The following is a 17,389-nucleotide window of genomic DNA, read 5'->3' on the forward strand; positions in this document are numbered from 1 at the left end:
ATCATCTTGACTCATCCCGAGTCTTTTTTTTTTTTTTTTTTTAACACAAGGCGCGTCTTCGTGACTCTTGACTAGGAATCTCAAATTTTGACTCGACTCGGGCGAGTCTTCTCGGTCAAAACCTGGTTTTCCAACTATGTGTCAACCAACTTTCTAAAGAAGAGTTTTCAAAATTATAAATATAGGTGTTGTCCTTTCATACATTTTGTACAAATATACTGAAGGACACTTATAGATCTGTTCTAACTGTTGTTTTATGGTTGTCCTTATTGGCAACCCGACCACGTGGCTGTGATGACATGGTCAGTTTGGGTGATATGGATGAAAATGATGACATGACAGTGTGCAGTGTCACTGATGAGATAACAGAGCTGCTTGATATGTATGGAGTAGTTTAATACATCCTTAGTAGGTGGTGTAGGTTTCTGGGTCAAAACTGGCAAAATTGGCCTATTAATGCTCGAGAGAATTTTTGGTAATGAAAATGATATTTTTGGAATATCAGCTCTTCATAAAAAAGATAGATTGTAATTTATCTAGTCCAATGCATTTAATTTCGTCATATTCCGATACCGTATGAAGAAGTTACGACTTTTGTGGTAGTCGAGGGTAGTTTCGACATTGAAAATGAATTTTTTAAAGGACGTGTTCTCCATATAACAATACGACAAAAATCCAATCTTTTCAATGGTTATGATTTCATCGTGTTCTGATTCCGTATGAGAAAGATGCATCATTGGAAAGGTCTAGGGCATTTTGATCTTTTTACATGATTGAGTCAGATGATTGAGTCTTCTAGAAAGTCGTAGAGCGTCCAGTTACGGTTCCAACGCACTTTGTTTCATCTCGATTGGATATCGTATGAAAAAGTTATAAGTGTTTCTGTAAAGTCGATTCGAAAATTCAAACAAAAAATTCATCAATATGCTCTCGGTGTTGGGTGGATTTTTTGAAATTTAAAGGGCTTTTATGAATTTTGAGATTTTAAAGGTCTTAGTTGATAAGGGGTGTTTAGCACTGGAAATATGAAGGAAAGGGCTTATGTGTATATAAGAGAATTAGAGGAATCCTTAATACACGGCTCAGATTGAGCCATGTCGGTCAGATTCAAATCTGACGGTTCGTACAAGAGCTTGCATTGAAGATGCTTATCCAAGACTTCTCATTGGTAAAGTGTATTAGATATGATGATGTGGCGCCTCACCATATTGAGTTTTGATTGTATGTAGCACATGTGCATAGAATCTATAAAGAGATTCTCTATATCTTGATCTGAGCCAATCATATCAGATCGGTTCTGATCTAATGGTCAAGATTGATGGAGCTTATTAAAGTTAGCCAACAACGTACCATGAAACTCGCTACACCAACCAATCGGTGATCTACAATGCGTCTGACAATGTCAGCGCGTACGTCATGATGACGTCATCGAGATTCAAAACCTATGATTTAGATCTATTGTCCGTTGGTTTAATCGGACGGTTCAGATTAAGAGATACCTTTTGATGAGATCTACGGCCAGATTTGCGCCTCTGTTGTGCATGTTGCTAGTGTAGCCTACACCACCCCTACGAAGATTCCATTTCAGGCTATCTCATTGCTCCAACTTCAAATGGTCATATCTCCCTCATTTTAACTCGGATTTGGGTGAACCAAGTTGTTACTTCTTCGTTTTTTCAAGCCTTACACAATGTAAGCAAGAAAATGAGTTTTGAGTGAAGAAAAACTACGATTTTGGTATGAGAAGTTTTCCTCTTGATGAGTGATCATTGAATGAGGTTTATTGCTTGATGGAAGGTGTCTTTACTCCATTAAAGTGGGCTTGAGAAGGTAGTTGAGTGATCTTGATATTTCATTGATCAAAAGCCAAAAGAAAAGAGAAAAGAAGAGAAGATTTTTCTATTTGTGCTTTAAAGTGCAAGAAGACAAGGGAGAAGACTTGTGAGATGCTATGGCCATGTTAAGCTTACTTGAAGATTCAAGTCTTCTACTCTAGAGGGGAGTTGAGGATTTCAGTGTGTAGAGACTATGCTTTGAGACAACTCTGCTAACAACAGACAAGGACTGTGAGATTTTATAACCCTAAAATTTACATTATATGCATATATGATAATATGTATGTATGTTAGGGTTAGTTGTGGATGAATGTTTACATGTTAGGTTAGTTGTGGATGAACTGTAAGCATGCTAGCTAGTTGTGAAGGTATTTGCTAGGCAAAGCTTAACTGTAAGGCATTGATATAAGTCCAAATTTAGTGTATTATTTATTGTGTGCTTAGTGTGTGCTAAGCACCGAGAGTGGGTGCTCCCGTGTAGTAGGTGCTACACATTGTACCGGCACTACGAGTGCCTTCTCAGCTTCAACTTGAGAAAATTGGGTGTGGGTACTCCCGACTGTGGGTGCAGTCAAAAGTAATGTATTGAGTAGGTACGAAGCCTTTATAGGCACTACTTCGGGGATGTAGGCAAATTGTCGAACCTCGTAAAAATTCTGTGTTGTGGGTGCTTGTTATTTACATTTTATATTGAAGTGCGTGGAATGTGGAATGTGTGTGTACACTTGGAAGTGCCTATGAGAGGCTGAGTATGCATGCGAATGTGTGCAAATAGGGACAGATATATCAGATTTTTCTTGGTCAGACATCGGACAAATTTTTAGGGATCGGAATTAGACTCACTGATTCACCCCTCTCTCAGTGACTGCCGGGTTAAAACACTAACGTCCTGCTTAATTTGGTTAGACCAAATCGTTTGGATTTTTGGAACCTCATATTCAAAAGGTGATACATATTTCTTGCATTAAACATGAAAAAGCCGTTGTCAAAGGCTTTACATACTGGCATCACTATCAAAAATTTGATATTAAATGTGGCAATTATTGCTATGTGAAGGTTTTTTTGTGGTCGCTTATATATGTACCGCGATGGTAATTGTTACCACCAAAATAAACATTTAGCAATAGTAATTTACCATGGCTAAATGCATTTTTTTATTCTTATAATGATTTATAACAAGAGATTTACTCTCTTCCTATCTTGCCTCTTCTTCATCCCATGTCCTGTTTGGTAGTCATCATCAATAGTTTTAATTGGATCTTTCTCTGCATCACTTCTTCAATTGAATCCATATCTAGGACATTGCAATTTTGTTCCAAAATACATCCGAAATAATAAAATGTGGAGAAATATCCCATTGCTTAAATCTATTGGACATTAAAGCCCGTTTAGCAAGCGAATTTGTTATCAAATTAATCTCACAATAGCCGTGAAAGATATACCATTGAATCGAATTTAGATAACTCGCCAAATGGTTATGATGCTCAAATTTTCAAGAAGCTTTTGTCTTGAGAAGTACACCACCATCGCTTTTGAATCTCATTCGATCAATCCATAAACAACATATTTAGAGAAACTTGCAATATAAACCCTATCGGTTTGGTTTTGCGTGGTTTTACTATATGTAAATATATTCAAAGTACGAAAAAAAATAAAGTGTGTTATTATGCATTTCAGGTTGATATCAGTCTTTTAATTGGGTTATATTGGTTTTAATCTGTTTTTTAAGTTCAATTTGGTGTTTTATTGGTTCCAATGTGGTCTGATTTGGTCTTGATCTCACTAAACTCCAACCCAAAATATGATCCAATAAATTCATATTGATTTGATTCAATCGGTTCAAGTTAGATTTTCACATCCTCAGTTTGATTTATTAATGGGCATAAGTCTAAATTGATAATGACAATTCTGATTTATCTTAAGAAATATGGACCAATATAATCAAGCTTTAAAAAACCAGAATCAGATCAGAGCTGAGATCGGAATCAGCTTGAATTGATCCAATCCAATCAATTCAATTCCAAAAAAAAAAGAAAAAAGAAGAAGAAGAAGAAGAAGAAAGAAAGAAAGAAAAAAAGTGAGGTTTTTGTATGACATGAATGCACCCACTTCGATACATCCATGTCAGTCATGCATGCATGTGGCAATGATAACAAGCTAAATTCAATATTGACAATGTCATGACTTATGACTATTTGAGGCTTTGGGCCATGGACCTTTCGGTGTCTTGGCAAAGGCTCTAAGAGGGTGCCTTTATTCTCCAAACTCTTTTCATATTGGGCCCTTCGAAAGCTGTCCTTCCTTCTCTCAAGTTACATCTCTTGACCACTTTTCTCATTCTAGCTACTTTCATGTATAGGTCCAGTCCCTCATCTACTTCCTCACATGCACCCTTTTTACTTTCCACACCCCTCTCTCTCTCTCTCTCTCTCTCTCAATAAGAGTGATTGAAAGAGACATAGAGGTAGAGCTTTACATGTCAGGTGGATGCTATTATGTTATATTTTTAATGGTTTTAAATTTAAAAGATTCAAAATTTAATTTCCTCTTCTAGTGGTGGATAAGGATTTATCGACGGTTGAGTGATCGTTGGCAATGGTTAGTTTTCTGTGTCTTTGAATTAGAGAGTTGTATCTTTTGGGCATATTTGGATAGGTTTTTCCAAATGGTCTCTCTCTCTCTCTAAATAGTGGATGTTAGGAGACATGTTTTTGAATGCTTTCTTGCTCCCAAACCTCCAAGATACTTTGTTGTTTAGTCATTTTTTAGTTTCAGATCTTATTTTGTGAGTACTACTCTGAAAGTCCCAACATTGCCCATTAGTTGAGTGCATCAACTATTGGAAGGGACCTCTGTGCTGTTGTATCTTAAAGGTTGATTCACAAAGTGGAGGCCAACTATGATTTTAAGGAGAGTGACTATGGCAATGGCATTCCTCAGCCACTCTCAGTTGCCATGTGTGCAACATTGTGTCATAATAGTTAGTTTAATTTTAAAAACCATGCAAAAGCAAAATGGCAAGAAAGAAGGCAATTTTTTTGTTTCAAAATGTAAAGAAGATGATTTGGCATTTTAATTGATGAGATAAGTCACTTATCCAGTCTAATTTGATAGTCTATCTCAATTATATATCTCATCATACGTGACTTTTTCTGCGATTTTTTTATCAGTTCTGAATTTTTTAAACCGAATTTATGACACTGTATTTGCTCTCCATAGCCCCAAAAGAGAGAAGCGCGCTTGGAGATGCTTTCTCTCTAGCCTGGCCCTATGTTTCATGTTTCGTAGCATATTAACTAAACCATATATATTTAATGGACCATCGCATATTAGATTTTTTATCCCTCCTTTAATATTTCAATAATTAAAGAGAGCCATTATCAAAAGTTTCAATATAAAAGGGGGTGCGGCCATGCACGCTATACGTCATTAAGAAACGAAAAAAACTTGGTGAATGGCCCTCAGGCTTGGACCCTTAAGCATGAAGGTTAAAGCTTAATATAAGGAGCAAGTGCACATGAAGATTTGTGCAAGGGCCACCTTAAAAAAAAATCAAATAAAATTTTTTATATAATAATAATAATGACGGTTTTTTATGACAACAAATTGAGAAACCACACCAATGAAACTACGGGAGATAGTTGTTCCATTCAATAAGGAATTCATATTTTGTTTTAGGAGAAAGAGTGGTGGTGTGTGCAATAGCATCCAATTGGGGTACGATTTTTCATTTCATGAGAAGTGGGATAGTCATTTTGCCTTTCTTGTGTTTGGGCGTAGGCTCTACATAGTCTAATAGTCTCTTTTTTATTATTTTTTTTTTGGGGGAGGGGGAGGAAGGGGAGTTGTTTGTTCAGAAGTGTAACCCTTGAGCTAACATTGGGCAATGAGAACGCATATGGAAGCATCAACATGAGAGCAATTTTCGCTTTTTATTAGGGGTAGGAGTTACATTCCCGAATAGAGTATCTTTTTCCTATTATATGCTAACTAGTCATGATGTGTGCTCTCTGATGGATACCCATGTGCGTTTTTCATTGGAAGACATAGAAAACACGACTCGGTGACCGTTCTTCTATCATCATCATCATTATTATTATTATTAATTCATAAGTTTTTTTTTTTTGGAATAATTCATAAATTAGTTGAGAACTAATATAGAGCGATTCCAACGCTCTCCATTATAACAGAAAGATAAACATTGGTGTGGTCATTCCTCAAAGGTTCATCTACACATAATTAAGTAAGGGGTGGCACGCATGGATCCAGACAGACTGTGTGAGGGTTGTGGTGTGGTGCCATCATAGATAGGACCCCCTGCTCATCAATCTCCATGAATCAACTCAATCATACCTTCCTTCCTTCACAGTCCCCTTTTATTTGGTAAAAAAAACAAAAGAAAAGGAGCTAGGGATCCTTAATTACTATACTACCCTTAAGCATTGATGAATATTACTAACTTAGGATCCAAACCATAGCTCCTTCATTGGTCAACAATCCCTTCAGATATTTTGCAACCCTAAGGGTTCTATACTCACGGATCTAGGAACGGGATCGTCTCGGGTATAACGGCTGAGTCAACTTAAGATAGACAAGGACGGATGGATCCGAGTTCTAAAGCTATACAAGTAAGGGAGTCAAAAATCAGACCAATCCAATTGAACCAATTGACATTAATTGGACCTAATTGAAACCAATCGATCGAACTCTTTATCGGTTCAATATTGGTTTTGGTTTTTAGAAAACTACTAAGAGACCAAAACCGGTTGGATGAGACGATTAAGTTGACTGACACTAATCTGACCAGTAGCTACTGGTTTGGTTTGAACAACTCCTATTGTTCATGGTTGAGTTGACTCATTCACATGGAGTCTAAGATTAGGGTAAATTGACATTTGGAACACATTGAACCAGTCTTAACCAGCCATCTCATCTGGGTCAATTGTGTGCATGTGTGTGTGGAGATGAAGGGGGCAATGCAGTAATTTCTTCTGGGAACATTTCAAATGGTCACTTCAGTGGCAGTTGAGAAAAATGAGTTAGGAAGAGAGGGAAGTGAGGGGAGAGGGGGGAGAGGGACCAGGCAGTTAAAAGCCATTTCACACTTGTCATAACTCATATAAACAAGAGTACCTGCAAAACTAAATCATTGGAGAGAAATGGGTTTAGCTTTTTCATGACACTTCTTGCTTTCAGGCCCACTTCTTGAACAGCTAAATTGATCACCCTCTTCTTTGCTGGATTAAATTAGGAGCCGATTTGATAGTTCAATACTGAAAAAAAGATTAAGAATTGAAGAAGCCTCACCAAAAAGATAGATACCGACTTTGATTATTATCCACTGATGATTCCTCCAACAGACTTTTTAGGTCTTTTTCCAGATCATAAAGTGGGATAGTTTTGTTTTGAAATCCTGCAGAATCCAGGCTCTTGTCCTTCATTTTTTGGTGAAATTTCTTTCAGGTATCCCTCATCTCTGTTTCTGTCATTAGTTACTACAAACAATCAATAATTCTCATTTTGGTGTTATCCTTTCTGGGTGTAGTGAAATCTTGTCTGAGATTCTAAGAACAGGCTTTTGGTGTTTTAATTCTGGGTGGTTTCACTGTTTTTTGGCTTATGGTTGATGGGGAAGAGAATTACTTAGGTTTACTCATGTCACAACTGAGTGTAGAAGCTATTAACTTGTGATTTCACAGTGTTTTTTTTTTATATGAAATGTATATTAGATGATGAAAAGGAGAAGGAACATCCCAATCAAGTTCTGAATTTCATTAACATTTCTATAGAATTTGTGCACAAGAAAGTTGGTTCTTCCCGTCTGCAAATTGGTTTCTCTTTATTTCTCTGTGGATGGTGACTGGCCTCCTAGTCCCACTTTGAATTTTCTAAGGTTCTGTTAGCTTTACTCAGGGTTATTTTCTGTGTAGTACAGACACAATTGGTAGATAACATTTTTGAGGTGTAATCACAGGATAATTAAATGGGCTCTGAATAATTATACTGAACAGTAATGTCTGTTCATCTTTGAGTTCTATATGGTGTGGTGTGATGATTCCACAATGGCAAAAAAGAGGAGCTGGTTTGATCTTCTGAAGAGACTCTTTCTGTCGGAGCCCAAAACAAAACAAGAAAAGGTAAGACATATATAATTGCTTCTTCAGATTTTGCATTCCCCTACCTCTAGATATAATGTTTCATTTGGTTTTCTGAAATGTTATTTTTTATTTCCAGCTTAGATTATGCTACCTTAATTTTTGATAATCTTTCCCAGAAGGAGAGGAGGAGATGGATTCGTGATAGTTTTAAGATCAAACGCCTTCTCACTTTTGCGCCATCATCTTCATTGAAGGAGAAGACACTGAGTCAAGCAGAAGAAGAGCATAGCAAGCATGCTGTGACTGTTGCTATCGCCACAGCAGCTGCTGCTGAGGCTGCTGTTGCAGCTGCTCATGCTGCAGCTGAGGTTGTTCGACTCACACATGCCCCTCCATCACGCCGTCAATTAGAGAAGGGAATTAGAGAAGTAGCTGCTATTAAAATTCAGACTGCTTTTCGTGGGTATCTTGTAAGCTATTTGAGACTCTTTGCTCTTCTGCTCAAAAGTTCATTACTCTTTATGGTTTCATCCAACTGATTTTATCGTGTCTCAACAAGTTCTATTTTAGTTATTCATGAAATTTTGAAGTATATTTCTTTCAATGTCACACTAACATGTTTTCTTTGGATTCATTTGGGGTTGTGTTACAGGCAAGGAAAGCATTGCGGGCACTGAAGGGACTGGTGAGGCTTCAAGCTATGGTTCGAGGCCGAGCTGTGAGACGCCAAGCAATCAGCACTCTAAAGAGTTTGCAATCTCTTGTTAACATCCAGTCTCAGGTCCGTGCAATGAGACTAGGGATGGTGGAGGATGGCTGGATTACCAAACAAAAGCAACAATTGCTAGCACAGAGTGATGAATTGGGAGACAAGGAAAGAAATGTATGCAATGAACTTTGGATATCAGTAATATGAAAGCATCCTTTCAAGTTAATTTCAGGATCTGTACCTTCTCCTGGACATAACAAGCTTCATTTTATGGAAAAGAAAAATTTTGAAGTGTCATAGAAGTCTAGAAGTTCAATCATCTAAATTCTACACTAATTTCTAATTCCTGCTTTTTTCTTGTCCAGCTCAAACCAGACTGTCATATGTGGGATGGAAGCTTGTTATCAAAAGAAGAACTAAAGGCTACGTTTGTAAGCAGGCAAGAGGCGATGCTTAGAAGAGAACGTATGAAGAAATATTCATTTAGTCATCAGGTAGGTCTGGTTTATTCTGAGATCATTTGAATTATTTCATTTCAATACTTTAGATTAATCAATGATTCCTCAGGAGAGGCGACGATCAGAATCAGAACCAAGTAAGGTGGGTGGAATGTACAGCAACTGGTTAGAACACTGGGTGGATGCCCATGCAAGAGAAAGGGAAGGAACAGAGAATTTTGAATCACATGCCTGCTTAAATGCATTGGATAGATATGGAGAGGAAGTACTGCAGCTCAGTATGAGAGATATTCAGAAAAATACAATATCACTTCCAAGGACATCAATTCATCAACAGAAACATAGTCCAATTGAAGACAATGATTCCTACTTAAGCTTTTCAGCTGTTCCTGGTTACATGTCTGCAACTGAATCTGCTAGGGCTAAGGCGAGATCATCTAGTACACCAAAACAAAGACTGGAAATCAGAGATGTTAACTCTGATCAAAGTTCACCATCAAACAATAGACTCTCATTTAGCTCTTCTGTTGGCAATGATGCTACTTTTTTCAGCAGGATTGCCAAGCCTAGTGGCTGTCAGCAGAGATCTCCTTCCATTAAGGGTCGTCCAATAAAATCACACCGAACTTCCAAAGATCTGAGCTTTGATTCTAAAATCTCATTGCTCAAATGGAACCAGCAGATTACTTATAGATGATTTTCATAACGGGTAATTGCTACATTAACAACTTTCTAATAATTGATTACTCATTTCTTCACTTGTTCTGGTAGTGAAAATGATTTCTTTTTTCTTTTTTTCCACTTTCAGAGTGATGGTTGTCTTATTTTCTTTGAGTGGAGAAAAATGGAGTTGGTGAGAGTTCTTTACAGAGTCTGGTGTCTATTGGTTTGGAATGCAGAATTGTGCCCCCTTTTTTTTTTTTTTTTTTTTTTTTTTTAATATAAGGGGAGTGGGAGGTAAGTGCAGAAACTGTTGTTTTTTACAGTTGTAGTGGAGTGAATATCTCAGATTTTTATATGTTAGCCTTTTGGAGGACATTTCTCATATAAGATCTTAAAAGTGCAAACACATATTGTGTTCTGAGACTTCTACATTGAATCTCTGCTTATCAAATCCTTTCCTTTTGATCAATACATGTGCAGTCCCACTTCTGTTCCAAATACGATAGGCGACTAGAATCTCAAGCCAACCTCTAATTGAATAATAACTTTTCATAGTCTGTACTAACCACGCCATTGGCATGTGAAGACCAATTCATGAAATATATCACTAGAATACTGTTGAACCCAAGAAAGAAACTAATTTTACCAAAAACATTCGTCGTTGAAGTAAGGAAATACTTTGCCCTGTACACTTAATTTTTTCAACATTATTGACAAGGGCAGTGACATTCCAAGACAATATGAGTATAAATCACTAATAGGTCTTGCATCCAAAAACCAAATTAAAATACTAGGATATTTATCAGAGTAGTAGCATATCTTTAAGATAACTGGCTTCTTGAAATACATAAGAGGGAACAGACAATATTGGCATAAGGTCATGTCTCTGTAGGCTTTGTTCTCCTCCTAGAAAGGGAGAAGGCTATTATTACTAATGGTCTTGGCATTGTTTGATACTAGACATGATGACTTTTATACAAACAGACACTTCAGGTCACTTGTCCATAGTATCCACAACTCAAGTTCACATGCTGTTGCAATCTGTTATTAGTTGGATTCTTCTAAGGACCACATTGGTTGAAGTCTTTCTCGAACTGTTCTGCTAGCTTCAGCTTCAATGGCTAGTCCCCATTTCCATGACTGAACTACTGCTGGTATAATAAATTCAAGATTGTGATTACGGATAATCCAAGCTATCGAAGAATGCTTCATGGGCATTTTGATTACTAGGTACATTACTGTTAATTTGAGCAATCATTAGCTGATTATAAATAATTAACTCTCCACAAAAGTAATGAATGTTATGCATAATTGACAACATTTGTCATGCACCCATGCCGAAAGTATAGCCAACATTTTCTTCTTTTAGTTCATTTTAAGTACATAATAAACCCATTGAATTAGAGAACTGATAGATAATTAACAGAGTCCCAACTTAACCACTTCCACACCAAAAAGGTCTAAAGAAAGCACAGACCATTAAAAGTCTAGGACATGTACCACAAAAAGGAATGCAATGTCATCTTCAAAATCTAAAAATAACCAAATTTTGGTAGGGAGAGCAATCCATTGGGATATCTATATGAAAATGCAATGACAAGACATAACACTTTCTCAGTTGCATCAATTTCTCCAAAGCATAAAGAAAAATTTTCAATGGTCTATTTTCTGGCCAAACTTCAACTGGAACCCATCATCGGCATTGTCGGTTTAGAAGGGTTGAATGGTCAAATGGCAGGTAAGCTACTGCCATTTTAAATGCCTGACAAAACCAAAAGGTGGTCCAACAAGTGGTTTTCCAGAATTTGATATGCAATGCATTGTCTAAACAGTTCTCTCATAAAGCTTTGGTTCATGGCAATACAAGGCTGGGTGTAGTAAGCTAAAATACCATACCATTAATCACAAAAACTGAATGACAAACATCTCATAAAATTAATAAAAAAGTCCCATAGTACTAGCAAAAGTTTGATAAATTGATGCTAAGATCAAAACGAGGAATATTTATGTCTATTTAACAATTTCCTTGAGCTTCATTTATGCTACTCTTTTATTTTGAATTGAAAGGCCAGGGCTTAAATCCTCGTTCCAGCATCTTCTCAACCTCCTCGAATGGCAATCCTTTGGTCTCAGGGACATTGAAGTAGATGAATACAAAAGCGCATAATGAAAAGAATCCAAACAAGAGAAATGTATATGCTGAGCCGAGGAGTTGAGTCAAAGTTAAGAAAGTCAGGCTCACGAAGAAGTTCGAAAACCAGTTAGCAACTGCAGCCATCCCTCCACACAGCCCTCTATATCTTAGTGGGTATATCTCTGAATTCAGAATCCAAGGGACACTTCCCATCCCAGGTGAATAAGAAACGATGTATGCTCCTAAGCCAAATACAGCTAGTAACCCAAAACTGTTTGGACATCCTTTAGTGAACCATTCACGGTGCTCCCCTTGACATGCATTTTTTATACTTGGGTTTGAAGCCAAACAAGCACCTGGATTCTTCTGCATAATAAAAGAAATTCAACACTATAACTTCAAAGAAGCTTTACTGAAAGTTTGAATGACTAAAAATGGGTTGCAGGAGATCTTTTGGATTGCAGAAGATAATTCAAAAAATGAGGTAGAATAAACTTACTTGACCATTGGCACAAAATGCACAATCAGAGGATGCTTTTAAGCATGACATGCAGCTCCAAGATGATGCATCTCTTGCTGTTGAGTAAAGCGGACATGTAGCATTTGCACCAAAGTGGGCAGATTCTAGCTGAGTTACAGGTGGAGAATGCAGGGCAGCTTCTTTGAAAACTCCAAATAGACCGGTAAGACAAACTATGATGAAAAATAAACTCCAAAGAAGCAATTTTCTCCTCCCATATCTATCAACAAATAATATACTAACAATGGAACCAATAGCATTAAGACCAGAAGTAACAAGAGAGAGTGCCAAGGCTGTCTTATTTGAAGCAAACCCAGCCAATTGTACTATTGTTGGGCTGTAGTACATGACTGTGTTGATTCCCACAAACTGTTGAGCTACTTGACATCCAATACCAGCAATGAGCCCCCTTCTGACTATCACATTACTCCATGCTTTCTTAACTCTAGTAACTAAGTTACCTTCACCAATGGAACCTTCCTCTGCTATTTCAGCCTCAACTGATTTGCTTAAGGCCTCAACCTCACCAGAAAGTTCATGAGGTGGATATATTTTCTTCAAAATATCCTCTGCTTCTTGTTTCCTACCCTGTTCAATAAAAATAGGAAACAAAAACATATGCAGTAAGAAAGAAGTTGCTGTTGAGTAAACCCATTTGGAAAAACTCATCATTCAAGCAAAGGGTTTATATATTGGTTACCACATGACTCGCAAAGTTGCAGAACATTAATACAGTTCCCCTCTTATTAGTAAAACAAAGCAATAGTAAGAAATGCCATTATTAACAACTTGCAACTATAAACCTCAACTATATACAAAAGAGGGCTGATGAATTTTCTGTCAAATTAGACAATAGACTATAGTTTAAGATAGATCTTATTTAAGTTTAACCAAACCAAAAGAGTCAAATGGATGAAAACTGTTTGATAGAAAATGAATTAACAACCTTTCTATAGAGCCACCTAGGGGACTCAGGAAGTGACCACATCAATATAAACTGAATCACAGCTGGAAGACCTGCAACTCCAAGCATCCAACGCCAAGTTCCAGGTGCCTAGGTCCAAGTAAAAGGTATTGAGATTATTGTAGATGATAAAAGAAAAGGTCTGAGGACCTTATCTTCAAAGTCCTATTGTTTTAGATGTACCTTTGTGAAAGCCAAATTAATAAGGTATGATAAAAATTGGCCTCCTGTAATTAGCAATGCATTTGTGCTAACAAGGGCACCTCTAATTCTAGCAGGAGAAGCTTCTGAAATATAAAGAGGTCCAGTCATTGAGGCCATTCCAACACCCATACCAACAAGTAACCTTCCAGCAATTATCATCAAAGGATGTATTGAGGCAGCCATGACTAATGCACCAATAAAAAACAAAACATCTGCTACCAATATTGATATTCTTCGCCCTTTCCAATCGTTAACCCATCCACCAAGAGCAGCACCAACCATGGCTCCTGCTACTGCTGTGCTTACTATGAATTCCTGAAATTAAATATGTAAGAGATAAGTATCCTTTTATCAATGGTGACTAAAACTATTTACAACTCAAAGGTAAAAATGAAAGAAAATATAGCAAAACTTACTTGGTAAAGTGTACTCTTGTCGACAGCTTCAAAATCATCTCGAATATAAAGAAGGGCGCCTGAGATAACTCCTATATGATTGTATAAGAAAAAAAGAGTCAAATGAAGTAACTCTCAGGGATTAGTTAGTTGACAGTGAAAGGATGACAATAGTTACTATTGCAACAGAAATTGAAGAACTAGATGACCAATCATCTTTATTGTTAGCACCCAAATGAAATGCAGCTTAAAAAGTTGATTTGGCTTTAGTTTATGATAATTTTTTTCATAACAAAATGTTCAAATGTTAGGCAACTATTATCTAAACAAGGTGCTATAACTTGAATGGTGAGAAGATAATTTACAGAAACAAATACAAGCTTTAGCACAGTTCCTTAGGTTTTAAGGTCTCTATCAAAATTGTAAAAATATATGAACCACTAACAAGATAGTATGGCCATAGATTCAAAATACCTACTGAAGCTAACCAGTTAATAGCAAAATTTTAACAGGAAAAGTGCATGTATAACCAAAGAGGAGGCCTCTAAAAGTTCATCTAAAAAACTAAATCATCTTTATACTAGAAAGGCATTGACCAAAAAAAATTAAAATTACATACCTGTGTCATAACCAAAGAGAAGCCCTCCAATGCCAGCAGATAAAGCAAGTCGCATAATATAAGGCTGCTTCCAAGTTGTAACACAACATTCTCTAAACTCTGTTTTGTCAGCTTTTGGAATACCACCTTCCATTTTGTGAAATTTGAGAAAATACACCCAGAAGTTCTCCCCAAAAAAGAAGCATAAAGGGGGGCTCTGACCTACATGAGAGTTAAAATAAAAATCCAAAGAGTAAATAAATTGCTTGAGAGAGAAGGGGAGCTCATTAACCCTCAAAATATGATCCTTTCAAGATATCTCTTGCTGTGACTATTATCAATTTTATTTTTTTATTTCTACACATCAATCAAAATATGAAAAATAATCTGTCACTGTAGATACTATATCCCTCCTGACACCCCCTCTCTCCAATTGAAATGACTTTTCTACCCCTTTATTATGAGACTGTTTCATTACTGCTCATTGGTGGGTTACTTATACCGATTGCCCACAGAAACCGCTCCCCACAAACTGTATGATCTACAAATCCGTAACCATAGATACAATATCCCTCCTATCCGTCCTAGGACTCTCTCCCTCCCTCCACTTTAAATGACTTCTCTACCCTTTGATTATAAAATGTTTCATTACTGCTCATAAGTGGATTCCTTATACCGCTTACCCACAGAAACCGCTCCCCACAAAGTAGGGACAGTAAGATTTCTTTAACCGACAATCAGTTATGACATTGACTAATGCTACCTGAGGACGCTTATCCTCTTGGGACGCTGTGATTCTTATATAATGAGGGCATACACGTGCATCCAAGGGATTGGCCAAATAAATCTTTTCATGACAAGTCAAGAAACATGGTGTTCAATATGCATTCAACGCCCTGGATTGCGTGCGACCGTCGAACACTGTGTTGTATCACATAGGAATTCAATCCAAAAACATGTTGACAAGGTAAGTCAATTGTTGATAATTTTCTTTTCTTTTGATAATGGATTGTTGGTAACTATGGACAAATCAACCAATACATATCAAATCCTCAAAACCAGAAACTTGATACATATCAATATGGATCTACGAGTGGATCAGCTTCACGTACGAGAACAACTATGATTCATGGATTTAGGATCAATTTTCTCTCTCTTCATTTAATAGATTCTAAATCCATAGACCAGGGACGTACGAGAACATTTTCGTACGTGAACCTGATCTATTCATTATGGATCTGATGTACGGACCAAAAAAGGGCAATTTTTTCGAAATAGATCCCATAACGGCCAGATTTCAACCGTTTCATATTGATATTGGTTTAAACGGATATGAAGTCCGATACCTATTACCTTGATAAAATCAGAAAAATAAAAAAGCAAAAAAGAAAAAGGTTCAAATGATTTTTATTAATATTTTTTTTTCAATTTCAAGAATAAAGAAAAGAGAAAAGATGGGAAGTGACATGAACGGCTAGGATGTGTGTTAGCCACCATGATCGGAAAATGGAAATTCCATCCTACCAAGCTATACATACTGCAAAGGACCACTGAGAAAAACTATTTTCAATCTAAATTGTGAGATTAAACAGATTAACACAGACATTAGGGGAACCCCACTTTTAATTTTTAACCATGATAAGAAGAAGATGAAAATTCCATCCTACCTATCCATACACACCCATTACAGTCAAAAAAAAAAAAAAAAAAAAAAAAGAAGAAGAAGCACTGGGCTTTAGGCAAAGCAAATTTCTGTTTATATAAATCAAAACAAAGAAATAAACCAGGAATCTATAATCAAAGAACCCAAACCATGATTAAAAAAACTAAGAACATTCAAAAACAGCTTTGAAATTTTTTACATACCCCTGTAAAAATCTATGCACCAGCTTCTCCTCTTCTATTCTCACCCCCCAAAAAAAAAACAGAGAAAAAGAAGAGAGAGACGTTTTGAAGAGGACGGAAGAAGTGGTGTGAGAGTAAAAGAAATCAAAACAATTGGCCGTTTAAATAGTTTCAGTCTTCAAGATCTTACCAAATCTAATACTAACACATTATTTTACTTGCTTCCAATAAAATCTCCTAAAATGTAAATATACTGATATACCTATTTAATACTTTTTTCCTAATTTGAAACATTTAATTCCTAACATTAAATAGGTACTTCATTTTTTTTTTTTTCAAGGGGCAAAAAGTCAAATTAAATTTAAAACCGAATCGAATTGAATCGAAATAAATTAATTTGATTCGGTTTGACTGAAAAAATTGAATCAAAATACCTATTTTCAAACCGAATAAGGAATTAGGTATAGTTAGGATGTGTTTGGTAGTCATCCAGAAAATGACGCTTTTCTGTTTAATGGGAACAAAAAAACAGAATAAAGAGTATGCCGTTTGATGTCAACTTAAGCTGTGTTTGGTAGTCATTCAGTTCCAAAAACGACCTTTATGTCCAAAAACATAATTTTCAGTTTCTATGTCAAAATGCCGATTAAAAAAAAATTGTATTTGGTGAACTTGTTTCAGGAACGATTATCATAGTTGTTCATTTTTTTTTTTTAGAACGAAACCGAAATGACAGAACAAAGTTTTGTCGTTCCATCATTTTGCGTTTTGAGTTCTTTTTTTTCCTTTTCATTCCAAAAAAATCTAAAAACACCAAGTTAACACCAAACGCTTTATTATGTTTTCTTGTTCCCATAGAAAGGGACTTTTTTTTTTTGGATGAATACCAAACGTAGCCTAGTGTTTTTCAATTTTTTTAGAATGGAAAGGGGGAAAAAAAACGCTAGAAACACAAAATGATGGAAC

At 36.4% G+C, this 17,389-nt stretch overlaps 2 protein-coding genes across 6 annotated transcripts; one reads left to right on the plus strand and one right to left on the minus strand.

Moving 5' to 3' along the window:
• The first annotated feature begins 6,974 nt into the window (after positions 1-6,974).
• On the plus strand, positions 6,975-10,169 carry LOC122088135 (protein IQ-DOMAIN 12-like). 5 transcript variants are annotated; one of them, XM_042657294.1, is made up of 6 exons: positions 6,975-7,298; positions 7,810-7,972; positions 8,110-8,403; positions 8,586-8,816; positions 9,008-9,136; positions 9,210-10,169. In XM_042657294.1, exons 2-6 carry the CDS (start codon positions 7,874-7,876, stop codon positions 9,795-9,797), a joined length of 1,341 nt encoding a protein of 446 aa, XP_042513228.1. In that variant the 5' UTR covers positions 6,975-7,298; positions 7,810-7,873; the 3' UTR covers positions 9,798-10,169. The 5 variants fall into 5 exon arrangements, with proteins under 5 accessions (XP_042513228.1, XP_042513229.1, XP_042513230.1 ...); XM_042657295.1 differs by lacking the exon at positions 6,975-7,298 and having other exon boundaries at positions 7,306-7,972; positions 9,210-9,809; positions 9,909-10,169; XM_042657296.1 differs by lacking the exon at positions 6,975-7,298 and adding an exon at positions 7,306-7,728.
• Positions 10,170-11,574: 1,405 nt separating this feature from the next.
• On the minus strand, positions 11,575-16,550 carry LOC122088134 (inositol transporter 4-like). Its single transcript, XM_042657292.1, has 7 exons — positions 16,445-16,550; positions 14,600-14,800; positions 14,002-14,072; positions 13,565-13,900; positions 13,364-13,471; positions 12,397-13,005; positions 11,575-12,263 (listed from the first exon to the last, which is right to left on the minus strand). The coding sequence occupies exons 2-7, from the start codon at positions 14,730-14,732 to the stop codon at positions 11,814-11,816; spliced, it is 1,707 nt and encodes a 568-aa protein (XP_042513226.1). The 5' UTR covers positions 14,733-14,800; positions 16,445-16,550; the 3' UTR covers positions 11,575-11,813.
• Between the last annotated feature and the right edge of the window lie 839 nt (positions 16,551-17,389).

The sequence above is a fragment of the Macadamia integrifolia genome, chromosome 9, assembly GCF_013358625.1.
Source record: "Macadamia integrifolia cultivar HAES 741 chromosome 9, SCU_Mint_v3, whole genome shotgun sequence".
NCBI lineage: Eukaryota > Viridiplantae > Streptophyta > Magnoliopsida > Proteales > Proteaceae > Macadamia > Macadamia integrifolia.

What these genes read in the sequence shown, in the direction of transcription:
- LOC122088135 (XM_042657294.1), top strand. Translation starts at nt 7,874, where the DNA reads ATGGTGTGGTGTGATGATTCCACAATGGCAAAAAAGAGGAGCTGGTTT. An exon ending in CCAAAACAAAACAAGAAAAG is followed by an intron (nt 7,973 to 8,109) that starts GTAAGACATATA and finishes AATCTTTCCCAG; the next exon opens with AAGGAGAGGAGGAGATGGAT. An exon ending in CTGCTTTTCGTGGGTATCTT is followed by an intron (nt 8,404 to 8,585) that starts GTAAGCTATTTG and finishes GTTGTGTTACAG; the next exon opens with GCAAGGAAAGCATTGCGGGC.
- LOC122088134 (XM_042657292.1), bottom strand. Translation starts at nt 14,732, where the DNA reads ATGGAAGGTGGTATTCCAAAAGCTGACAAAACAGAGTTTAGAGAATGT. An exon ending in TCTCTTTGGTTATGACACAG is followed by an intron (nt 14,073 to 14,599) that starts GTATGTAATTTT and finishes ACAATCATATAG; the next exon opens with GAGTTATCTCAGGCGCCCTT. An exon ending in ACAAGAGTACACTTTACCAA is followed by an intron (nt 13,901 to 14,001) that starts GTAAGTTTTGCT and finishes ATTTAATTTCAG; the next exon opens with GAATTCATAGTAAGCACAGC.